Source organism: Eptatretus burgeri, chromosome 8 (genome assembly GCF_056783735.1).
Source record: "Eptatretus burgeri isolate ZD-2024b chromosome 8, Ebu_testis_v1, whole genome shotgun sequence".
In the NCBI taxonomy this organism is placed as follows: domain Eukaryota; kingdom Metazoa; phylum Chordata; class Myxini; order Myxiniformes; family Myxinidae; genus Eptatretus; species Eptatretus burgeri.
In genome coordinates, this window is record NC_140968.1 from 78,634,748 (window position 1) to 78,660,968 (window position 26,221).

At 44.5% G+C, this 26,221-nt stretch overlaps 2 protein-coding genes across 7 annotated transcripts in view; both read right to left on the reverse strand.

Annotated features, from left to right (window-relative positions):
- Positions 1 to 24,340, reverse strand: part of ATPAF2 (ATP synthase mitochondrial F1 complex assembly factor 2) — a 204,771-nt gene extending 180,431 nt beyond the window's left edge. Inside the window, exon 1 of the mRNA XM_085892724.1 lies at positions 24,277 to 24,340. The gene's annotated coding sequence lies outside the window, so the exon portion shown is untranslated. The remainder of the gene's footprint in view (positions 1 to 24,276) is intronic.
- Positions 1 to 24,605, reverse strand: part of LOC147022122 (uncharacterized) — a 31,644-nt gene extending 7,039 nt beyond the window's left edge. Inside the window, exons 1-3 of one of the 6 annotated variants that reach the window (XM_085892713.1) lie at positions 24,277 to 24,414; positions 16,558 to 16,603; positions 16,171 to 16,356 (exon numbers count right to left, since the gene is read on the reverse strand). In XM_085892713.1, the coding sequence (XP_085748839.1) occupies positions 16,171 to 16,356; positions 16,558 to 16,591 (220 nt within the window). In that variant the 5' untranslated portion in view covers positions 16,592 to 16,603; positions 24,277 to 24,414. Of the gene's footprint in view, positions 1 to 1,608; positions 1,644 to 1,860; positions 5,137 to 16,170; positions 16,604 to 20,410; positions 20,433 to 24,276 lie in introns of those variants that run through there. The other 5 variants (XM_085892712.1, XM_085892711.1, XM_085892714.1 and 2 more) reach the window with 5 other exon arrangements.
- Between the last annotated feature and the right edge of the window lie 1,616 nt (positions 24,606 to 26,221).

A 26,221-nucleotide genomic window follows, 5' to 3' on the forward strand; every position in this document is an offset into this window, starting at 1 on the left:
TGTTGCAAGGCAATTCATGACGTGGAGTTCGGTGTGGGCGATTCATATCATGTCGTGGGGTCGGAACAGGACATTTTTACGGCTCGGGGTCACCTGGCTGGAAGCGGAATGTCGCCACTTCGGGCCATCGCGGCCTAGCCGCATGGGGGAGCGGGGCCAATCAGGGGGGCCGATTCAGGTGATGACGCATCATTTTGGGGTGGCCCCCCGCCCCGCACTGCGGGGTCTATAAAAGGCAGATATTGGGGCCATCCTCCAGGGTTTCCACTTTTTGGGAAATTTCCCTATTTTAGATAAATTTCACCACTCCCAGGAATTTTTTTAGGGAAGGGCAACAAGTTAGGGAAATTCTAGGGAAATTTTCAAAATATCAATAAAGTGGTCGAATTTAGATGAATTAGGATTATTTGCTTGAGAAAATAATGGAAGTAATCAATTGAATTTAAAAAGATAGCAATATGCGCGTTTGCCTTCGGCCAATGAGGGTGGAGTCACGTTTTGCGTGCTCCATTTCCGCGTGGAGGAATCAACCTTTCCCAGAAGCCGGAAGTACACGTGCTTTTTCTCTCATCCTCATGTCTCAGCACTCAGCAGTTTCAAGTGGGCGGTGTATCTGAACACGTGAAAGGTCAGTTTATCCTTTCGTCGGCAATTTTTGGTCTTCTTGTAATTTTTTTCAGAACCTTATGTGAGTCTGTTATGACTTTCATAGCTTAGGTGAATGACTTCACAAGTAACATGGTTCAAATCAAGTCAAGGGTTGACCAGTCCGTTCCTCAACGAAACGACAACGAAAACAACTTCTTTTGTTGAGAACCTGTACCACAGCACAGTCAGATTCAAAATAATGAAAATGATCAGCTTTTGTCAGAAATGAGTTTCCAGTATTGTTTGCGTTGATTGATATTTCTATTGCTTCTCCGAGAGCAGAATGTTTGAAACTCGGTCAAATTATGGGTCTATGTTTAAGTCCTTTTGGCACTTTCCTTGCTCTGCCCTAACCTACCTGATCTATGGCGACACTGACCAAGCCCGTTCATTTCAAAGTGTGTTTCGTGTCCTAGTTTTTGCTTTTCATTTCATTTCCAGATCGAGCAGTTGGGAATTGAATAATGTCAGATAAAAGGGTGCATCCGGTTCCAGCATCTATTGAAAAAGTACCGCCTGCAAAAAAGCAGTACCAGCAGAAATTTGCAGATGCTTGGCTGAAAGTGCCATAATTCAAACCATGGCTTATGAAAAAATGGGCAGAAGATGGTTCGTACAAACCATTCTGTAAAATTTGCACAACAGGTGTCGGGTGCCATAAAACCACACTCATGGGCCACCTTTCAAGCAAGTACCATGATGAGGCTGCGAAAATGGAAGCAGAGCTACAGAAGTCTCAGCCAACCGTACTTGACGCTTTCATTGGCCTTGATAGAAAGGCTGCAGCCATGGAAATGAAAATGTCAGCGTTTATTGCAGAGAACAATTTGCCCATCTCTTTGTGTGAGCCATTGATTGACCTCATGAAAGACTTTTTCCCAAGTGACGCAGCATTGAAGAAAAAATCACATTGGGAAAACAAAAGTGCACTAATGTGGTAAGGCAAGTACTTGGACTTACCATTGCAGATGAGGGTGTGGAGAATCTTCGAAGCCACAAATTCTCCATCACACTGGACGAAACAACGGAATGAGCGACGACCAAGCAGCTCGCAATTTACTTCGATAGCGACGAATACAAAATGAAACGAGTGTTGATGGACCTCAAGAACATTCCAGATGGAAAATCTCAGACAATTTACAATGCTCTTGCACAATGTCTAAGGGATAGGCACATTCCCTTTGAAAACATGGTAGGATTTTGTGCAGACACCCGTAATGTAATGTTCGGGTCGAAACAATCCCTGTCGCAGCTGATTGCTCAGAATCACCCATGGGTGGTTCAGGTGAAGTGTTCTTGCCATACAATTCATTTGTGCGCATCACATGCCACTTCCGAGCTACCAAAGTTGGTTGAAGACAAACGCAGAAATGTTTTCGCACATTTCTCAATGTCGTCAAAAAGACAAGGACACTTGGCGCAATTCCAAGTAGAAAATGAATAATTTATCTGTTAATGTATATGGATTAATGGATACAAACAAAGTTCAGATATTAAAAATTTCAAACAACTATAAAAATGATGAAACACACATTGAACTTCTCTACTTTACTTCAAAGGAAAAATCACATTATGCTTTCATCAAAAATTTCTCAAGATTAACCAAATCACAACTATATAAGAGAAAATGTAAAACATATCCTTGTAAGAGATGTCTCAACTCCTTTCACACAAAAGAACGATTAAATCAACATTCAAAATATTGTAGTAATCATAAATCAACAGTAATCAATTTACCAAAAGCAGGTTCAAACATATCATTCAAAGATTTTAACAAATCTATAAAACATCCATTTGTGATATATGCTGATTTTGAAAGTATCCTTGAAAAGATAGATACTGTTTCTCCAAATCCAAATAAATCATACACAAATAAATATAAAAACATACTCCTTGTGGTTTCTGTTATTATATCAAATCATCTGTTGGTGATGAATACAACAAGTTAGAACTTTATAGAGGAGAAGATGCCTCAGAGGAGTTTGTAAGATGATGGAAAAAGACTATATAATTGGAAAAAGACTGTAAAGACGAAGAGAAATAATGGTTAAAACCTATAAACCAATGTCATTAACAAAGGGAGAGAAAAAGTAATTTAGAAAGAACAGTATCTGTCATATTTGTGAGGAGAAAATTGAGGGAGAGGTCAAGGTTAGGGATCACTGTCATCTTACTGGTAAATATAGAGGTCCAGCTCATTCCCGTTGTGATCTTAATTAAAAGCCTGCAAAATTTATTCCTGTCTTTCTTCACATCAACACTCACTATGACACACATCTATTTATAAATGAACTTTCAAAGACATCTGGAAATATTACTGCCATTCCTCACACAGATCAAAAATACATCTCATTCACAAAAAAAATTCATACATCCCCCATAACCCATATAAGTTTATGACAAGTCCATTATCAAACTTAGCATCAAATATTAAATACTTACCAAATCTTAAATCACATTTCTCAAATGAAGAAGAGATTGATCTCTTATCACAAAAGGGAATATATTTGTATGAATATATGGATTCATTTGAGAAGTTTAAAGAAACACAACTTCCTTCAGGGGAAAGTTTCTAAGGCAAGTTAAATAAAACTCATATTTCCGATAGAGATTATACACAAGCTAAAAATGTTTGGGAGAAGTTTAATACAAAGAATCTTGGAGAATATCATGATTTATATCTGAAAACTGATGTATTGTTATTGGCTGATGTGTTTGAAACTTTTAGAACAGTCTGTCATAATAAAAATTCTTATGGATTAGACCCCGTTCACGATTAAACAGCCCCGGGTTTGGCTTGGAATGCTATGTTAAAAATGACAAAACAAAATTTGGAATTAATCAGTGATATAGATATGCTTTTAATGAGAGAGAAAGCCAAAAGAGGAGGAATATCTCAAGTATGTCCCAAGAGATATGTTAAAGCAAATAACAAATATCTTCCTGATTATAATAAGAATGAGGACAACTCTTACCTGATGTATGATGATGCTAACAATTTCTATGGGTGGGCTATGTCTCAATCTTTACCTTATGGAAAACTTAAATGGGTTTAAGAAAAACATTATGAAAGTTTTACTTGACATTGTTATCTCCTCTCAAAAATAATTGGATGAAGCTGAAGTTGGATATTATTTTGAGGTTGATTTAAAATCTCCAGAAGAACTTCATAACAAACATAAAGACCTTCCTTATGCCCCTGATAAAGAAAGTCCAAGAAAAGAATGGTTACATGATTACCAACAGTCATTTAATATAAAAGTTAAATCAACAGAAAAACTACTTACTACATTAAATGATAAAGAAAGTTATGTTTTGCATCAAAGGAACTTGAGACAATATTTATCTGCTGGGTTGAGAGTGAGAAAAATTCACCGAATTTTGAAATTTAAACAAAGTCATTGGTTAAAGAAGTATATTGATTTTAATACAAAAAGGAGAACAGAAGCAAAAACAGATTTTGAGAAGGACTTTTATAAATTAATAAATAATGCTGTATTTGGAAAGTCCATGGAAAATATTAGGAATCGACAAAAACATAAGACTTACTACATCTTGGAAACAGGCTTCAAAGTTAATTCATAGACCAAGTTTTGAATAAGCGGAGGTGTTTTCAGAGAACTTTTGTGCTATTCATTTGAAAAAAAGAGAGTATTGAAATGGATAAACCTATTTATATTGGAACATCAATTCTTGACTTGTCAAAGTCGTTAATGTATGATTATTACTATAATAATTTAAAATCAAAGTATAAGGATAATGTGTCATTGTTATATATGGATACAGATAGTTTTATCTATCTATAATTCCAGCAATCTCTGTGTGTGTCTGTCTGTATGTGTATCTGTCTGCAACCGCCGTTTCTCGACGACCACCGGTCCGATCTGATTGAAACTTGCCAGGAATATTGCCGGGGACCCGCGGATGTGCCTTTTCAAGGTTTGATATTAATCGGACAAGCGGTTCCCAAGTTACGGCCATTTATCTGTCAACCAATGACAAGACACGGTGCTATGACATCATGAATGACGTCACAATAAATTTTTGTTTTTTTATTGCACGATTGACGTCACAATTCTTCTTCTTCTTCGTTTGGTATGAAGTCACAATCGACGCTGGGGACCTGAGTATGTGCCTTTTCAAGGTTTGATATTGTTCTTCATCCGTTTCAGCTGTTTCCCAAGGTTTGAAAGCTGTTTTTTCCCAAGGTTTGAATTAATTGTTCAAATTATTAATTAATCCCAAGGTTTGAATTTTCCCAAGGGAAACAGCTGTTTCCCATGGGTTTGAAAGCTGTTTTTTTTCCCAAGGTTTGAATTAATTTTTTGTGCTTGGTAGACATTTGTGAATACATTTACAGAGAGGGGGGCGAACAGAGGCGGGCGAACAGAGGCGGGCGAACAGAGGCGGGCGAACAGAGGCGGGCGAACAGAGGCGGGCGAACAGAGGCGGGCGAACAGAGGCGGGCGAAGAGAGGGGGGCGAAGAGAGGGGGCGAAGAGAGGGGGCGAAGAGAGGGGGGCGAAGAGAGGGGGCGAAGAGAGGGGGCGAAGAGAGGGGGGCGAAGAGAGGGGGCAGGAAGAGAGGGGGAGGAAGAGAGGGGGTGAGAGAGAGGGGGTGAGAGAGGGGGTGAGAGAGAGAGAGAGGGGGTGAGAGAGAGGGGGTGAGAGAGAGGGGGTGAGAGAGAGGGGGTGAGAGAGAGGGGGTGAGAGAGAGGGGGTGAGAGAGAGGGGGTGAGAGAGAGGGGGTGAGAGAGAGGGGTGAGAGAGAGGGGGTGAGAGAGAGGGGGTGAGAGAGAGGTGAGAGAGGGGGTGAGAGAGAGGGGGTGAGAGAGAGGGGGTGAGAGAGAGGGGGTGAGAGAGGGGGTGAGAGAGAGGGGGTGAGAGAGAGGGGGTGAGAGAGAGGGGGTGAGAGAGAGGGGGTGAGAGAGAGGGGGTGAGAGAAAGGGGGTGAGAGAAAGGGGGTGAGAGAAAGGGGCGTCACAATTCAAGAGAGGGGGAGAGAGGAGGGGTGAGGGAGGGGAAGGGAGAGGAGGGGAGAGAGGAGGGGCAAGACTAGGGGGAGAGAGGGGGAAAGAGAGGGGGAGAGATGGGCGAGAGAGAGGGGGGTGAGAGAGGGGGAGAGAGGGAGGCGAGAGAGGGGACGAGAGAGGGGTGCGAGAGAGGGGGCATCACAATTCTTCTTCTTCTTCGTTTGATATGATGTCACAATTGACGCTGTGGACCTGAGTTTATTTCCCAGGTGTTTCCCAAGTTATGGCCATTTATGATAAGGTTGGTCCGATCTAATTGAAACAATGCCCCAATCCAGTCATCGTTTACGAGAGTGAAGGAACGAAGCTGCACATACTGGCACGCACCTACGGGCCCACACTAGTACAAAAAAAAAAACAACACACTCGTATTACAAATTCAGACAAGTGATGTATATGAGGATATGATTGATAATATATATATATATATATATATATATATATATATATATATATATATATATATATATATATATATATATATATATATATATATATGATACAAGTAATAAGTCTGATAGTATGTTGTTTTCATGAAAGAATGAAAAGGTTATTGGTAAGTTTAAGGATGAGTTGGGTGGAAAGGTCATGAGTGAATTTGTGGGTTTGAGATCAAAGTCTTATGCTTTTACGTATATTGATAATAATAGTATAGAAAGGTGTGATAAGAAGCTAAAGGGAATAAAGAAAAATATAATCAAGGAGACAATAAATTTTAAACATTATTACAACTGTTTAACCTCAAAGATGGAAGAGTACAGAAAAATGAATACAACAACAAGTTATAAACATCAATTATATACAGAAGAGATAAATAAGAAAGCATTAGGAGCTTCTGATGATAAAAGATATATTTTAGAGAATGGAATTAATAGTCTCCCTTATGATTATAAGTACGTGTTAAGATATTGGGTTGGGAATTTTAACGGGCTACCACCGTCTTTTTACTGATTTCTAAATGATAGAACCAAGCAATAACCAAACGAAAGAGTGGAGATGTAATCAGCCTTGGTATTTAAATGGGAAACATAAAGAATGTGAGGAATATCAAATAAGTCTTATTGAAGAAATAACCGGGGTAAAAGTAGACACAACAAATAAGCGGATAAATTTAATTACAAATAAGTTGGAGGATGTCAAGAAAAAAATTAATATCCTTGAATGGACTGAAAACTTTGATCGTTATCAATTGAACTATGGAAAAACAATTTACTACAATCTCAAAATGATATGTGGCTCAGGAGGTGGTCAAACAAGAGCATTAAGAGAAGTTTATGATTTCATTTCTGCTCAACAAAGACATTTAAACCAAGAACTAAGTTCCAAAAGAATATTTGTGAATGTACTCGGAAAATGAAGTTATTACCTAAAGCAGAACATGAACAAATATTCATTGGATCACTCTTTGAATGGAATGAAAAATATGAAAGGAAAAAAGTGTTTTAATCAGTAAGTCTCAGTTTAACATTTGCTCAATGGGGCAGAGATCAGTATCCTATTTCGGGCTTTTAGGGCTTGAGACAGAAAGGTTTTAACATTCACTTATATGGGAGAGGGAAGAAATCAGTCTCCTGTTTTGGGCTTTTGGGGCTTGAGTTAGAAAGGTTTCCCCATTCATTTGTATGGGAGAGGGAGGAAATCAATCTCCTGCTTTGGGCTTTTGAGGCTTGAGTTAGAAAGGTTTCTCCATTCATTTATATGGGAGAGGGAGGAAATCAGTCTCCTGTTTTGGGCTTTTGGGGCTTGAGACAGAAAGGTTTCCCCATTCATTTGTATGGGAGAGGGAAGAAATCAGTCTCCTGTTTTGGGGCTTGAGACAGAAAGGTTTTAACATAAACTTGTATGGGAGAGGGAGGAAATCAGTCTCCTGTTTTGGGCTTTTGGGGCTTGATTCAGAGAGTTTTCCCTTTTTCCACCATTCATTTGAATGGATGCCATAAAAACCCCATTTTTCCTCGACTCCTGTTCTTTTTCTGGTTTTCATCAACGATCTCTCCGACTCTCTGGAAAATCCTCTTTATCTCTTTGCTGATGACCCCACCCTCTGACATACCATCTGTCGTCCCCCAGACCGGCATGCAGCAGCTTCTTCGCTCACTGCAGATCTGGGTAAAAATCACAAACTGGTCCAACAAGTGGAACATGTCTTTCAATCCAGACAAATCTCACACTCTCACTTTGTCTCTCCGAAAGGACCGTTTGGAACCCCCGCAACACTTTCTACTTTCTCAACAATCCTCTGGAAGAAGTCTTTTATGTCAAGCTTTTGGGTCTCACTATCTGCCATGATCTTTCCTGGGAAAGCCACATTTCCAACCTGGCCTCCAAAGCCAGTCGCTGACTGGGAATCCTCCGTCGTGCAAAGTCCTTCATCGGCCCATCTGAGCTCCTGACCACATACAAAGCTTTCATCCACAGCCTGATGGAGTACTGCTCTCCCCTCTGGGTTGGTGCTCCTGCTTCCCACCTCTCAGCTTCACACTGTCAAAACCAAGGCATTTCGGATCATTGGCATCTCCTACGATGAGGCTGAGTCTTTGAACCTGTCACTTTCTCACTGCAGGCAGGTCGGTGGTCTTTCTGTCTTCTTCTGTCTCCTCTCCGGTCTCGCCCCCCCTGCTCTGTCTGTGATTTGTCCCGACCATATCTCCGCAGGGCGCTCAAGGTCCGCCAGTAACCCCATTTGGTGAAACTAGTTGTTCAGTTGTTCAGAAAGTTCTCGAGTTGTTCAGAAATTTCTCCAAATCTTTTGTTGTGCAGAGGTACACCCCTTTTTCACAGGTACATTTCCAAGTATTTTCAGCTGCTTTAAAAAGCTGGTGAGTCGTTTCATGGTACAATCCTTATTTGGCAGGCATGCCATATGTAGAAGCCACCCGATGACTGTTGGCACGCATCCAACAAAATCCATTGACAAGAATCTAAGGCAGATCAAGTCATTTCAAAATCACGTGTTGCTTGTGTTAATTCGTACCTTCTTGTGCTGTGTTTGTCGAATGTCTTTTTCTCTTGATCACAGCCTACTTTAGCTGGCCACTGTAACATTTGGTGTCCCTTTTGTCTCCATAATCCCTCGTTTTGCTTCAACCTCAAAAGTGTCCCATTTCTTCTGCTCACTTCAAGGATTTACAAGGAATTAAGGCACAGGAGGAGGCCATTCAGCCCATCACACCTGCGCCACACAAACACCACATTTAATCAATCCGTCGATATCCCTTTCCTTCATGTGCAGCTTTATGGCTGCTGCACTGGTACTCATTTCACCGACCTCGGAAGGATGACAGGCTGAGTCAACCCCCTGGTGTTAATTCAGCGGAAAAAAACAGGGCTTGAACTCAGGACCCGATGATCCCAAGCCACCACCCTAACCGTTAATCCAACACAAGGTAATTGTTTAAAAACTTCTTCAAAAGAAGAAAAGAATTCCACTCCATTGAAATCTCATTCCACTTGAATTTCCTTCTGCCTGGACTGTTTTGTTCTCCATTCTTTTCCCCCATTTTCAAAACCACTTCAAACTCTTCAATGAATAAAAATGCTTCACTTTGCTTGTTTTCCATGAAGAATACCCCACCTTAACCATCATCTATTCCTCTTCTTCTTAAGAATATCGTTGTCCAATTTGGAATTGGAATCAACATTCCTCCACTTCATGTTCCCTCTTTCGAAATCCCTCCTCACCTTATCCTCTCAATGTTTCTCTCCACACCCACCACCTCAATGTTTCCCGTGAACCTGACCAACTCAAACCTTGCACATTACACCAACCCCATCAAAGTCTTCCTCAAACCTTTCCCCTTGTTTTTTTTTTCCATATCCTTTAACATAGTCTACTGAAACTTGGTACATGGCCATATGATGATGAGTTACATCGCCAGTTCGAGTTTCAGGGCACTTCATCCATTTTTCAGAGTTATGCCCTTTTTGGGCTTAGAAAATATCACAACAGTAGGGGACATGTATTGCAAAGCAATTCTCACTCTTGTTGTAATGGTGTTTGGTCCATAACCAGGTTGTGAAAAGAGGGGCATCTTGACCTGGACATGGATATGGATATTAGGTGGGTTTTCTTTTGATTGATGTTGATGAATCAGTCTTTTCCCCAGTTACTAACATTCTCAAGATCCCAATTTGGATTGACGCTGGTTTGAAAGCGGAATGAAGCAGGCAGGCAGCAAGGATAAGTTCTGTATCAGGTTGAGTCATCAGCATAATGGCTAGCCGAGATGAACTGTTGTGTGGCACGTAAATGTATGCAAAGCAGAAGCATTGAAGGCCTGAACACAGACCTGGGAGGTACCTGCATGAATGATATGGGCTGCAGAAGATTGACCCTCATGCCACACAAAAATTTGGTGATCTGTGGTAATTCTGAGATTATTTCCACAGATGCCCAGGAATACCATGCGACTGCAGCTTGTGAATGAGACCCTTGTGACAACCTATCAAAAGCCTTGGAGATGTCAAGGGCTACAAGTCTGGCCTTGCCGCACTAGTCTCGGGCCTGGTTCAAATGTTCAGTTATGAGGGAAAGAACATCACCAGTCGATCGGAAATGATGGAATCCATCCTGAGCATCAGTTCAGAGATTGTGGACTTCCAAGAAAGTGATAACCTGCTCGTCGATGAGGCATTCAAAATACTGTACTCCTTGTGGGAAGAAAGCTGATCGGCTGACATTTGCATGGATCAGATTTCTCCCCAGAGCCTTTAAAGGCAGGTACAACTGAAGCCAACTTCCAGAAAGATAAGAAAACAAACTTTGATAAGCAAAGGTTGTACAGGTTTAATAGAACAGGAGACAATTCTGGCAAACACGTCTTCAGGACAATTGCAGGGATACGATCTGGCTTTTGAAATGTCCAGCCCTTGGATGATTTTTTTCCCAACTATCTGAGGAGTGATAATAATAGTGGATAAAACATTATTATTAATAATAATATTAATGTTCACACGGGTGGGACAAGTCGTTAACGATCGATTTTCGTCAAGTGTGGAGTTTGCAGCTAAACGCTGCACCACTGGAGTTTAAATTGGCCAGTGAAGTACAATGCAAAACTGCCTCTTTGTTTCCCTAATTTCCATTTTGTGTAATCTTTGAGGAATTGTTTTTGGATCACCAGACGTGTTCAAGAAAGGGTGTGTAAAGGTGCATGTTCACAAAAGGATGATTCATCTTTGGCACGTGTTCAAGAAAGGCAAATGTACACTTGTGTTGAAGAAAGTGTTCAAGATTTGTATTTTTAAATTTACCTCCACCACCGAAGGTGGAAGGATGTTATGTTTTCACCCATGTTTGTCTGTCTGTATGACTGTGAACAGAATACCTCAAAAAATATCAATGGATTCAGCCGAAACTTAGTCGACAGGTTTGGTGGATGATGAGGACAAATTGATGAGATTTGGTGAAGATCCAGATCTGGATACGAGGATTTCTAAAGTGATTCTTCACCATTGTGAGATGGGGACAAAACCGATCCAAAGCATGATATTTCAAAAGGTTGTGGAAGAGTTGGCTCGGTGACAAGAATAAGCCAATTCGATTTTGGTTCAGGTCCGGATCCAGATCCGGCCTATCAGTGGGATACAAAACATAAACTTTTCAGTCTGGTGGAGGTATGCACTCTACCGAGTGCCGTCCAGATATATTTGTTCATTGCACATGTTCAAGAAAGGCTGATGGATAGGAGTTCAGGTGTGTCAAGGAAGGACTTTGTATGATGGAGGATGCAGAGTCAGCAGCTGGTTTTGGAGGTCAACTTTGAAATGTGTTTTGCCCAAAAAGATCACGGCTGACAGTGAGACCTCGTATTTTAAGTGACTGAACTTCCTCAAGACTATTGATAGGAAAGTAGATGGGGTGGGGAGGGGAGGGGGAGGGGGAGGGGGAGGCGGAGGAGAGGGGGAGGGAGGGGGAGGGGGACATCAGATAATCCCCTCTCTCATAAGTTCTCTCATCCCCTCTTCCTGTCCAGGCTGGAGTTCCTCAAGGCAGCGTTCTGCACCCTGTTCTTTTTCTGGTTTTCATCAATGATCTCTCTGGAAAATCCTCTTTATCTCTTTGTTGATAACTCCACCCTCCGCCATACCATCTGTCATCCCTCAGATCGGCAAGCAGCAGCTTCTTCACTCTCTGCAGATCTGGATAAAAATCACATACTGGTCCAACACGTGGAACATGTGTTTCAATCCTAACAAATCTCACACTCTCACGATGTCTCTCTGAAAGGACCATCTGAACCACCGCCAATCCACTTTCTCAAAATTCCTCCTTAAGAAGCCCTTTCATTCAAGCTTCTTTGTCTCACGATCTGCCATAATCTTTCCTGGGAAAGCGACATTTCCAAACTGGCCTCCAAAGCCAGTCACCGACTGCGTAGCCCACCATTGTGGAAAGTCCTTCCGAGACCCACCTGAGCTCCTGACCACATGCAAAGCTTTCGTCCGCAGCCTGGTAGAGTATTGCTCGCCCCATATGGGCGGGTGCTCCGGCCTCTCACCTTTCTCAGTTTCACACTGTGGAAACCAAGGCATGTTGGATCGTTGGCATATCCTGCGGTGAGACAGAGTCTTTGGGCCTCTCACTCACTCTCTCACCACAGGCAGGTGAGACCACAGTGGTCTTTCTGTCTTCTACTGTCTCCTCTCTGGTCTTGCCCCCCTTGCTCTGTCTGCGATGTCCCCCTCCCCCATCCCCCCCTATATTTCGCTGGGCGCTCCAGGTCCGCCAGCAACCCCCTTCTGGTAAAACTACCAAAATCACCAATCACTGCTCACCTTCACTCTTTCATTGCACTTTTTTTCCTGCCTTTGGAACAAACTCCCACACTCTCTTCAATCCCACTCTTCCCTCCAGGTCTTCAAAACAGCTGTTCACCACCACCTCCAGTCTTCCCCCATCCAAAACCACGATCTTTTCCACCCCTGATAATCCACCCCAAACGCACCTCCTTCAATCAAATTCCGTGCTTTCCTCCCCGAAAGTTCCCTGTCGTGTAAGGTTCTGAAAGTCCCTGTGGTGTCTATCTTGTTTACCCCATGTTCCCCACCCCATCCCTCTTCCTTCCACAGATCTTGTTGTGTGTTGTGTGTTCACTCTCATAGTACAGCGGATAAGCTCTCATATTTTAGAAAATTGTGCATTTTATGAGAAAAGCATGAAATTTCTAGCATAGTTAGGTCATACCATAATGTTTATTTTCGGATGTGAAGGGAAGTCAGATTTGACCTCTGAGGGGACAGTGAGAGGTCAAATCCAAGATGACCACTAGTCACCCAGGTCTAAAGTTCAAACATCCTTAATTTTGGAACCAATTTGTTTGTGGAACCAATTTTGTGACCAATTTGTGGAACCAGAGACTGGATGAACGCCCTGGTACAGGCTGACATTGCAAGTTCTGGAACAGCAAATTCCTTCATACATGCCAGCCATGTCACCAAGACCCGCCATGCACACCAGGTCACAGCTGAAAGCCTTTATACACTCCTCCAACAAGCTTACCGTGAAGACTGCACATCCGATGATACTGGTGCCATGCAACCTGATAGTCCACCTTTTGAGAAGTGGTGCATACAGCGAACAAAGGCCAGTGTCCACTTTGACTACTGGCTAAAGACCTTGTCATTGGAGCTTCTCTTGCTGCGGTACATCAGGTCTCTTCGTGAAGGTAACTTCCAGCTGTACGTGGAATCCCTGACTCGTATGATGCCATGGATGTTCACCCTAGATCACACGCACTACTCCAGATGGCTTCCCGTACACATCCATGACATGACGACTCTCTCTGAAAAACACCCAGATGTCCTATCAGAATTCAAATCTGGAAATTTCGTGGTGCGCAAAACCAGCAACAAGTTCTCTGCTATGGCACTTGACCAGTGCCATGAGCAGAACAATGCAATGGTCAAAGGTTCTGGTGGGACTATTGGACTGACTGGCAATCACGGAGCACTCAGACACTGGATGGTAGCAGGGCCAGAAATTTCAAGGATCACTACAGAGTTTGAGCAACAGACCACAAAGCAACAGCATGGTGCTGGCGACACTGGACACCATCACCATGATCAGCAACCTGGAGTGCAAGCAGCATTCCTGAAGGAGGTTAAGGCACTTGGGACAGTGCTGGAAGAGATGGGGAATCAATTTCTAGAACACAGTCAAGACCTACTAGTCATTGACACAAGGGACATCGTGGACACACAAGTGGCTGAAACTGTGAGAAGGATCGAGACTCTTGGTGAGGAGCAGTACACCAAGTTTGTGAGAAAATGGCTGGAACAGTGTACAACACCTATCACACAAACACTTCCAAGGAACAAGTTGCCACTGTTCAGTAGGCCACCGGTCAAGATTAAGTCAAAACAGAAGGCACAGCTCGCAGCACTGAAGAGTGACTGTGGTCTCTTTTCGAGGCTGTACATCTCCTGTCAAACATGAGACGGAGACATGGACAATTTCTTCTCCCATGAAAATCAGGCAGCCCCACCAGCTCTGTCAACTGGAGGGAAAATTCGGATTGGGGTTAAATCAGATCTACTTCGCTGCCTGGAATCAGATCTGCTCGAAAAGAATAGTGTGCCTATGGCTGATGCAACAATTCTTGATGGAGCAGCTGTGGTTCAAATACTAAATCCGGGAACATCAATAACATTTCAAGAGTATGGAGAAAGAGTGTTTGCATCATACATCTCCGCTCAACTTGAGAAAAGCAGCAACATCGACCTTGTCTGGGATGTGTACCTACCCACCAGCCTCAAAGCCTCAACAAGACAGAAGAGGGGAAAGGGCACCAGGAAAAGAGTGGCTCCTTCTACTGTGATGCCAAAGAACTGGAAGGACTTCCTTCCATGCGATGATAACAAAACCGAATTGTTTGCTTTCCTGTCACGCGTAGCTGTTCATCTTCCTCTAGCAGAGGGCAAGGAACTGTATGCAACAGATGGAAGTGGAGTCCTTTGCTCTTCGGCTGAGTCATATTTGGCCTGCCTTGCCCCATGTTCGCAGAAGGAAGCCGACACTCGTCTACTTCTGCATGTGGCAGATGCTGTGCAAAAGGGGTGTAAGAAGGTGACCCACGTACCGTTGATACTGATGTGGTAGTACTGGCTGTAGCTTCATTCAGCAAGACAGCTCCTAATGAGGTGTGGGTTGCCTTTGGTGTCGGGTCAAGCTTTCGTTACATAGCTGTTCACGAAATGGTTGCCACAATGAATCCAACACAGTGTCTGACTCTCCCAGTCCTTCACGCTTTCACCGGGTGTGACACTGTATCTGCATTCGCTGGCAGAGGAAAGAAGACTGCCTGGGGAACTTGGAAGTCTTTCCCAGAGGTGAATGATGCTTTCAATGAACTCCTATGCATGCCAAGTGAGGTCAGTGAAGGATCAATGTTACTGCGAGAGCGATTTGTGGTGCTAATGCACGAGCGAATCAGTGAGAGCACGGAAGTGAATCATGCCAGGAAACAGCTCTTCATACAGAAGTCTAGAACTCGAGAAAACATTCCTCCAACCCAGGCAGCACTCAAACAGCACATCAAGCGCACTTGCTACCAGGCCAACTGTTGGAACCAGGCATTGGTCCTGGTTCCAGAGATGCCAGAGCCATCTGACTGGGGCTGGACAAAGGAAACAACTGGGTGGCAGCCGCTTTGGACCACTCTCCCTGAAGCATCAAAATCGTGCCATGAATTGATCTGCTGTCGCTGTGAGAAAGGATGCACTGGATGGTGCAAGTGTGCCAAAGCTGAGCTCAAGTGCACTGCACTGTGCTTCTGTTCTGGAGGCTGTTAGATTTTGATCACTACCATTACCATCATCATCATTGCTATTAATAAAGTATTAAATAGACTAGCACATGGGACTATTCTGTTAATTTTTTTTGTATTATTATCCCTATAGTGTCAAAATGGAAGCAAAGTTTCGCTATATTGCATAGGTCCAATCCATTGTCTTTACCAAAAGAATGTCCAAAAGTTAACGTAATTTGAACTTGACCTTGATCGAAATGCATTTCCTTTGCTCCTGGCGATCTCAAAAGTATCACCAAAGGTAGTTGGAAATGACACCTTAAATGTTTTTTTTACACTGTTTAGTTCCAAATTTTAACGTGTTTGAACATTAGACCCGGTGGACTGTCAGCCATCTTGGATTTGACCTCTCACGGTCCTCAGAGGTCAAATCTGACTTCCCTCCACATCTGAAAATAAACCTTATGGTATTCACAAACTATGTCAGAAAATTCATGCTTTTCTCATAAAACGCACAATTATTGTGCTTATCCGCTGTACTATCACACGAGCTTCGACAATATATACAAAATTTTTTTTTTTTTTTTTTTAAACAAAAAACATTCACTGTGGATCGAGAATCTAAACGTTTTCAACACAAACTTGTTCCAAAAGAGATTCCATAAATTACAAGAAAAACACATTCATGGCTGAACATCAAGGTATTTCTTGACATGCTCAGGTGTATAAAATAGTGACATACCAGACTTGGGTGTTAATCCATCATCCTGATCATGGAGGTTGCAGACATCACTGAAACCGATTCCCCAGAAACCAGGAATATTTTCCAGCTGCACATTTTGGAATCCAATAAACTTTTTGCAGAAACTGGAAAGTTCTCGAATAACATTCTCTAAGTTGATGAATAGACTTCCCAAGAGAGAAGAGCCTGCAAGCTGGACAACCTGCGGCTTCAAAAAAGATTCCACAAATTTACAGAAGTCGGCATACATTGCAAATTTAAATTTCTCTTTGGCGAGAGAGAGGAGCTCTGTTCGCAATGCATCAGAGTCTGCACAAACTCGAAGAACCTTCCGATTCTCAATTCCAAGGATATTGATCACTGCTTGGGCTGTTTCTGCTCTCAGACCTTGTGATTGGAGCCATTCCAAGAAGTTGTCCATTTCACCGATGACCTGCCAGGAACACAATGCTTATGTAAACAAAGGCAAGGTTATACATATTATTTTCTTCACTCTTTATCTTATCCAATCAATTCAGGGTTTTGCAGGCAGTTTCTTCACCCCATGTGTGCTGGCAGGATGAACTTGAGGCAGACACACTGACCCCGAGTTGTCTCGCTTGGGTTTGAATCCCAACGCGGCAATAAACTGTCAACGTGATGTTTGACAGATAGGGAAAGGGATCAACGTGTGTGCCGTTCACCCAGATGAACGTTCAACTGGGCATCCTCTCACAGCGCGAGTTGGTGGGCATTAAAGATCCCATGGAGTCTTTCTCGAAGAGTAGGCGAGCTATCACTGGCACGCTGGCCAAATTCCAAATTTCTTCTTGAAAATACAGGGGGCACTACATCAGCGGCACAGCCACACTTGCAGCAATGATGCAACCAGCAGCCGCCACAAACAAAATGAAAGAACAAAAAATGAAAGTGCAACCCCACCACTCCCGCCCTCATTATGGTTTCATCAAAAAGCATATAATCAATGTCCAAAGACAAAAAGGTAATGCATCAACAGTAACACCATGGCTGCACAAAACAAGCAGAAAAGCCATGGTGGGGAAGAACCTCTTAATCCTTTTCTTCTTTCTCATTTCCCTTTCATGGACACCCAGCAGGATTCAATACAAAACCTGCCAAAAGGGCAGAGGAGCTCCTTGTGAGCAAACAGCCATCCATATCTGGTGCCAACTGCATCTGCGGACGTCCTCCTGCAGTTGCTTACCTTTCCGAGGAGGTTGATGGCAGTATTTGCACTCCGGCCACCACAAAACACACTGCAGTGCGTGTTGTGGTGGTGCTGAGGTGTCGTCCACCAGACGAGTCTCCTCGGGTTAATCTGTGTCCCTTCAGTGGGGTGTCTGGAATATCCTATCCTTAAGTGATGGGATGGGCCAGGCATTTGGCTGGGGGGTGGCCAGACGGAGGTGGAAGTACAAGTGGAAAGTGGATGCAGCGATGCACTGTGGCACATGCTTCAATGAATGAATTCATGAATTTGCCTTCATTCAGTGTGAGCTCAAATACTTCAAAATCGGCAACTGTCCCCACCCAGGGCTGGCCTGAGATGAAATTATGCCCCACGCAAGACTCGTCTTCGGAGCCCCCACTCCAATTGTTCAACATGTGAATGTCTAATGAGGGGTATGGGGTGGTGAGAGCAGGCAGTGAAGGCAGTGGTGAGTGGGCAGTCAGGGCAGGCAGTGGTGAGCGGGCAGTCAGTGGTGAGCGGGTTTGTCAGGGCAGGCAGTGGTGAGGGGGCAGTCAGGGCAGGCAGCGGTGAGGGGGCAGTCAGGGCAGGCAGCGGTGAGGGGCAGTCAGGGCAGGCAGCGGTGAGGGGCAGTCAGGGCAGGCAGCGGTGAGGGGGCAGTCAGGGCACGCAGCGGTGAGGGGGCAGTCAGGGCACGCAGCGGTGAGCGGGCAGTCACGGCATGCAGCGGTGAGCGGGCAGTGAGGGCAGGCAGCGAGGGCAGGCAGCGGTGAGCGGGCAGTGAGGGAAGGCAGCGGTGAGTCGGAAGTGAGGGCAGGCAGCGGTGAGTCGGAAGTGAGGGCAGGCAGCGGCGAGTCGGAAGCGAGGGCAGGCAGCGGCGAGTCGGAAGCGAGGGCAGGCAGCGGCGAGTCGGAAGCGAGGGCAGGCAGCGGTGAGTCGGAAGCGAGGGCAGGCAGCGGTGAGTCGGAAGCGAGGGCAGGCAGCGGTGAGTCGGAAGCGAGGGCAAGCAGCGGTGAGTCGGAAGTGAGGGCAGGCAGCGGGGAGTCGGTGGTGAGGGAAGGCAGCGGGGAGTCGGTGGTGAGGGAATCATGTGGGCAGGCTGTGGACACACGGTGGTGAGAGCAGGCGGTGGTGAGGGGATAGTGAGAGCAGGCAGTCGTGAGGGGAAGCGATTACATGGAGTAGTGAAGGGGTAGTCAGGGCAGGAAGTGGGGAAGTGGTAGCGAGGGTCTTGTAATGGGATACTGTGGGATTGACGTTGTGTGTTGTTCACCCCAAAACAGCTGACGCCCACCCCCCTTATCCCGGCCACCAAATTATTCATTTCTTCATTCCCTAGTGATATCCCTGTACCTGCCCCACTTCTCTCATCCCCACTCTCTAACCCCCTCTCCAATATCCCTATTAAATTGAGTCGTTAGTTTGATGGATTTATTTAATCTGAATCGTGGTGTTGATGTTGCACAGACATGATAGACCAAATCTGAATTTCTACCTCCTGTGCTAATTTCGTTGTTAATTCCTGTTATATCTTCCTGGCTGGATCACACAAAGCCAGCACCCCAGGTGGTCTACTGCCCCTAAATCTGGCCCTGGCCCCACCATCTCTTTCTAATAATAGGCTCTTGCTGTCTGTCTGTCCCATCTTGAAACACAGAATGGCTCCTTGGAGAGAAAAAGTGCTCCTCACCACATGCAAAGCCTTCGTCCACAGCCTGATGGCGTACTGCTCTCCCCTCAGGGCTGGTGCTCCTGCCTCTCACCTTTCTCAGCATCATGCTGTGGAAACCAAGGCATTTAGGATCATTGGTATCTCCTTCGGTGAAGCCGAATCTTTGGGCCTCTCATTGACTCTCTCACCGCAGGCAGGTCGGTGGTCTTTCTGTCTTCCACTGTCTCCTCTCTGGTCTCACCCGCACCCCCCACCCCGGGCTCTGTCTGTGATTTCCCCCCTACCACCCCATTATTTCCGCAGGACATTCAAGATCCATCAGGAACCCCGTTCTGATAAAAACTACCAAAATCAAGAATCACTGCTCACCTTCACTCTTTCATTCCTCTTTTTTCCCCCACCTTTGGAATAAACTCCCACACTCTCTTCAATCCCACTCTTCCCTACAGGTCTTCAGAACAGCTGTTCAACACCACCTCTGATCTCCCCCCATCCAAAACCACAATCTTTTCTACCCCCGTTTGAAAACCCCAAACCCACCTCCTTCAAATTCCCTGCTTTCCTTCCTGAAAGTCCCTGTCCTGTCCATCTTGTATACCACATGTTCCATCCCTCTCCGTTCCACAGATCTCCTTATGTCTTTGTTCCCCAGTTTTGTCGTTCCCTCTCCCGCCCCTCTTGTTGTGTGTTGTGCCCCGACAATATTCCATACACACATATGTTGAGATCAAGGTGAGGTCCACACTGATTGAGATCAAGCTCTGTTCCCACCGATCTTGGTTGAGAAGGTTTTATTGCACATCGGACATATGCATATGGAGATAGAAAGGCTTTGAACACAATAGTCCATCCAGCCCAATCCTCTGGCAAGCTTGATTTTAGCACTGCCTTATTATATATTCAGTTTACTGTGACCTTAAAATGACTGCTTCTCAATAGGATTTATTATTACTCATGAGTTCTCTAGCTTGTACTGCTGATAAGAGAGTACAGAAAGTACAAGAACAGCTCCCTTCCTTCCTTTATCTGTATTAGCAAGGTTGCCCCCTACATGTTATTGAGGCCGAGCAGTTCTGGGCAGTGATCCAGCAATTCTGGGAAGCCCAGTTGTTCTGGTCATTAAGGCCATTTCAAAACTGTCAACAAGGCCAGCTGTGGTATTACAAAGGCAGCCCTTTGGCTGGCAAAACAACTTTTGACAGTGCACAGATTAAAAAAAAGGAAAGATTTATCCTTTCCCCATTCCAATCGCCCAAAGAGTTTTAACAAAACATTAAAGACATGCTTGGTTGCTTTAGAATACATACAATCCTCGACACATACACACGTACATGCATATACAGCCAAGTCGTGAATATAAACACATATAAAACACACACCTGGAGGGCTCTGTTCCACCTTCTGAAACCCACATGTGAAGAGAAGAACCAACAAACATCTCAATTTACTTTTATTTGAACTCTCTCAAACAGATAAATCATGAATTTACACTTTCCTAAAGGCCCAGTCACACCTTGACGTTTTAGCCAACGTATGCCGATTTTTGAAAAATTTTTCTAAAACGCTGACACACGTTGAATACGTTATGGGTAAGTTTTGATAACATTGAGAGCACGCTGAAAAACACTGCCATACGTCGTTGTACGTTGGCTTTAAACGTTGTACTTTTCGGTTGTCCTCAAATTTTTGCATGCTTGAAATTTCACGACATATGCCGGCGTATGACTCGCACGTTCCGCTACGCTGGCCACAAGTTTTATACACGGTCTGCGATCGTTGACAGACGTCAACACATGCTACTTGTAAGTTAATCATAAGTTGAGACACGCCGAGGTAATGTTTAGCGTACCCGAAACTTATTTCTAACCTATGATTAACGTGTTGTTGGCACGTAACGCGATCGTTGACACACGTCGACAGACGTTACTTTTAAGTTACTTGTAGGCTGAAAGACGTCGGTATAATGGATCGTCCTTGCGTCAGCGTCCACGGCCACGGCCAGGACACTTATTTGCAGCATTCTTCAAACTTTTCTTCGGCATGACGAGGATGTTCACACTTCGATGTCTAGCTTGGCTATGATTCCAATTGTCCATCGGCAGCGTCTATTTAAAATAGTCGAGTTTGAGCGTTTTAACACGTTCAGAAGAAACGCTTCAAATTTCCAAACCCCAGCGTCAAAAAACAAAGGCGAGTGACAGCAATTTAAATCGTTCATTGTAAACAATGAAAATAGTTGAGTGGTACCGTTTAAAAGTCGTTGAGTGTAAAAAAAAATCCAATTGTTGAGCGCAAGCGTCTACTTTCAATAGTGGGGTTTGAGCGATTTAGCACGTTCAATAGAAACGATTAAAATTTCCGAGCGCCAGCGTCAAAAACCAAAGGCGAGTGACAGCAATTTAAATCGTTCATTGTAAACAATGAAAATAGCTGAGTGGTACCGTTTAAAAGTCGTTGAGTGTAAAAAAAAAAATCCAATTTTTGAGCGCAAGCGTCTACTTTCAATAGTGGAGATGCAGCCATTCAAATCGTTGAGTGGCAGCCTATGAATAGCAAACCCCACGTCACCGGCAAAGATAAACTGCCGCACGATATGGATAAGTTAGGCTATCGTTGGGCATAGTTTGTGAATGCCGGCTACACGATAATTATTCGTTGGTATACTGTATCTATAAGTTATCGAAGCGCTCTATGCAGATTATTAGTTTATTGTGCATTTGTCCAACCCGTTATGAATAGACCTAAATCGTTAAAACAAGCCATAGCTCATTGTTGAAAAAGCCCCATAAAAAATTAGCCGCGAAGAACTTCGAACAATGGTGCAAAGATGTCTCCTACCCGTGGACACGCGGACGCAAGGAGGATCCATCATAACCCACACCCTCGCCCTCACACTCACCTACTACTGCCAACATGAACAAACTACTACTAATACTAATACTAATACTGATACTGATACTGTTACTGCTGACATGGACATAGACTCACAAAGGACTCGAAAACACTGTTGGGTTCCCCTTTTATGAGCAGCATTTTTATATACCAATTCCCAAAACCGCTGGGAACACGTCTTTATATGGCAGTTGTAAGCTAGAAACACGTTCATTTATTTTTTTTGTCGACCGGAAGACGTCATTGGAATACGTCTACATACGTCGATGTGTGTTGGGACTACGTAAAGAATTGGTTCAAAGCACGTCAAACATAAGTTAGAAATAAGTTTCGCGTAAAAAAGACATTACCGCGACGCGTTTCGACTTATGAGTAACTTATAAGTAGCCTTTGTGGACGTGTGTAAGCGTCCACATATCGTGTGTAAAACTTATCCCCATCGCATGCGGAACGTGTGTCATACGCAGAGTACGTCGTAAAATTTTGAACATGTTTAAAATTTCTTGACGTACTCTACTTACTACGACGTATGATAGCGTACTTTAGCGTTCTACTCACGTATACCAAACTTACTCATACCGTATTTGACGCGCCCCAACGTTTTAGACACATTTTTCTTAGGTCGGCATACGCTGGCAAAATCGCCAAGGTGTGACTGCGATGTTGACACTTCCATTTCTACGGCAGTTATGATTCGAATCGTTGTGCGTCAGCCTTTTAATAGGCTACGTCACGACATCGTCGGCGATGCGTGCAACGCGCTATGCCTAAGTTAGACTATCGTTGGGCATCGGTTGTGTAGGCCGACAACAGGTTCAGCATTCGTTGGTATAAGTTATCTATAACACAACGAAACGTTCTGTGTCCGTTACTAATGCGTTATATATAAGACCAAGTCGCTATGAATACGTCCGAATCTTTAAAAAAAAACATCAAAAGTTCAACCAACGTAAGCCAGCGTTTTACATAAATTTTAATACGTTACCATCGCTGGCTAAAACGTCAAGGTGTGACTGGGCCTTTAAAGATAAATATCCAGGTTCAACAAGTCCAACACCGTCATCTCACAAACACATTCCAGACACCCCACCGAAGGGATTTGTGCATCGATGGGAAATGTATAGGTTCCTGATGGGGGCAGGACGGCGGGGGAGACCTGATGGGGGCAGGGCGGTGGGGGCCAGCCCGATTGGGGGAGGGAGGTGGGGGTCAGCATGGCGGGGGCAGGGCGGCAGGGACCAGCCTGATGGTGGCAGGGTGGTGGGGGACAGCCCGATGGGGGCAGGGTGGTGGGGGTCAGCATGACGGGGGCGGGGCAGCAGGGACCAGCGTGATGGGGGCAGGGTGGTGGGGGACAGCCCGATCGGGGCAGGGAGGTGGGGGTCAGCATGACGGGGGCAGGGCGACAGGGACCAGCCTGATGGGGGCAGGGTGGTGGGGGAGAGCCCGATGGAGGCAGGGTGGTGGGGGCCACCCGATAGGGGCAGGGGCCAGCCCGATGGGGGCAGGGTGGCGGGGGCCACCACGATAGGGGCAGGGACCAGCCCGATGGGGGCAGGGTGGTGGGGGCCACCCCGATAGGGGCAGGGACCAGCCCGATGGAGGCAGGGCGGCGGGGGCCAGCCCGATGGGGGCAGGGCGACGGGGGCAGGGCGGCAGGGGGCCAGCCCGATGGGGGCAGGGCGGCGGGGGCCAGCCCGATGGGGGCAGGGCGGGGGGGGTCAGCATGACGGGGGCAGGGCGGCGGGGGCCAGCCCGATGGGGGTAGGATGGTGGGTGCAGAGCGATACGGGCGGGTGAGGGGAGGTGGGGGGTTGGGGAGGGGTGGGGGTGTGGTTGCATTTCCCTCGGAGTTCTCGAATTCCTGAATAATATCCCTGTGGAGTTCAACTTCACTAAGATGGAATTTCGATGGAAGGTTAATGAGGAATGTTACATTTTAGACCCACAAGATCTTTTTGAGTTTATGGATTATTATAAATCAGGGTTTTCATCTCCATTCAGGTGATGAACGTTAAAATCCCACGAACAGGTAAAGTAGGTAATCGAACCTCGTACCCTCGTTACACCTCGTTTGGAGATCAAATTGGACCCACAAGTCAATTATAAAAGGTTTCTGGTAGTTTTGTTTTTAAAAGAAAGAACGAGGTTCAATCATCGTTGTAGGAAGTTTCGTGACGATTTGATTATAAACAAAAAGAGTGAAAAACACCTCATTAAATCAACAATCACCTCAACAAACATTCAATAAAAATTCCTTTAACTTTCCTTCATCGACGTCGTCAAAAAAACAGGAAAATTATTTTATATTTAAATTCCCGTTTTCAGTGTTAAATAAGAATTCCCAAAATACCTCTTCCCATCAGTCCCGTCCCGACCACGAGGATCTCCGTTCGAGGTTCTGTACGAGGTTTACAGGAACAACAACCCGGAAGTTCTTCATCGTCCCTCCTTTCTTCTTCTTCCTCCTGAACACTTTTGTCCTTTTCATCGTTGATCCCCACCATTGAAGTTGACCGCTGTGTTGTCTTGTAAAATACTCCAAGAATGAGGAATCGAATATTCTCCAACGGTTTTATTTTAAACCGAACATCGGAACGTTACAACCTTTGCCCCGCACACCTCCTGGCCTCTCACCCCGAACTCCTCTCCTCATCGCTCCCTCCAGCGTCCGGTCCGTGCATAACTCCACGTATCCCCCTTTCTTTAAAGGCACTTCCCAATTTTACAGAACCGAAGGAGGGACAGTGAACTTCCCTTTCTTTCGTGCTTGAAGAGATAAAGTGAATATACTCGATGGAAATGAATGTTAAAAGAAAATTAAGTTATTCCCTGAAGTAGAACATGGATAAATGTGGTCTCAATTTTTCATTTGCTTGTATGGGAGGGAAGGGGATAAGTGGGGACAAAATGAGTCTCCTATGTTGAGCTTTTGGGGCTTGGGTCAGAAAGTTTTTCCCTTTCCCCCCATTCATTTGAATGGGTGTCCGAGAAACCCCATTTATCATCGACCCTCACTGCGCAAGCTCCTTGAAAACAAGGTTTCTTGTGAACAACAGAAATTAAACGAGAAGGGCACTTGGGAGAGTGCATAACATATCAGGCCCAATACATTTTGAACAAGATAAAGAGCAATCAGAGATTGAAGACCCTCGCCAGGACTTCTTTTGAGTGGTGTATATTTATAGGTTTTAGGGTAAATCCAATATGGCTGCCAAACCATGTGACCTATGATATCATATGCGTGAACCTTTTGTTCTTCATGGACTGGCACTCGTACGTGAAAAGTTTCACCTCGATCTGTTCAGCCACTTCAGAGAAGATTTTTGAAGGTTTAAAAAAAAAACAACAATATGGCTGCCGAATAACGTGACCGATGACGTCATCAATTTTTTTTTCTGTAGACCACTTTATCCTTAGGTGACCCTCAAAAATTTTCATACTGATCGGATGTGGCGTTATACATGTGCAATTATGACGTCATAACGAAGGAACCTATGACGTCATGAAAAAAGTCACACATTCCCCATGACGAGCACTCTGTGCCAAGTTTCAATTTTTTTCTTTGGTGTGGTTTCAGAGAAACAGAGGTCCAAAGTTTTTCCATTTGTCCAATATGGCTGTCACACCACGTGACCTATGACGTCATAATCATGATTGCAACATTTGACATAAGTATTCGCACCAATGGTGAAAATTTAGTCTTATTTTAAACCGACAAGCGGTTGCGGAGAAAAACACGAAAGTTCTGCGTGGACAAACAAACAGACAAACAGTCAGACAGACAAATAGACAAAAAAACAAACAAAGAAACAAGACAAACAAATGGACCCAAATGCAATACACTCTACTCTACTCTCTACTACATGTTACGTATCATTTTGGCCCGGTATGTCAATGGTGAAGAATCACGTTAAAAAAAAAAACATTGGGTTTACCAAAGGTAGTTCCTGTTTAACAGATCTTTTGGAGCTCTATGACGCAGTGTCTGATTGGGTGGATGAGGGAAAGGCAATGGACATAGTATATCTAGACTTTAAGAAGGCATTTAATAAGGTACCACATCGGAGGTTGTTAGTCAAAGTGAGGGCTTGTGGCGTGGCTGGTCAGGTAGCTAATTGGATTGCAAACTGGCTTCGTGATAGGAAGCAAAGAGTGGCTGTGAGAGGGAGGATGTCTTGCTGGGAGGATGTAAGTAGTGGGGTACATCAGGGATCAGTACTCAGACCATTACTATTCAATATTTGCATCAATGATTTGGATAATGGGGTAAAGAGTAAGCTTTCCAAATTTGCAGA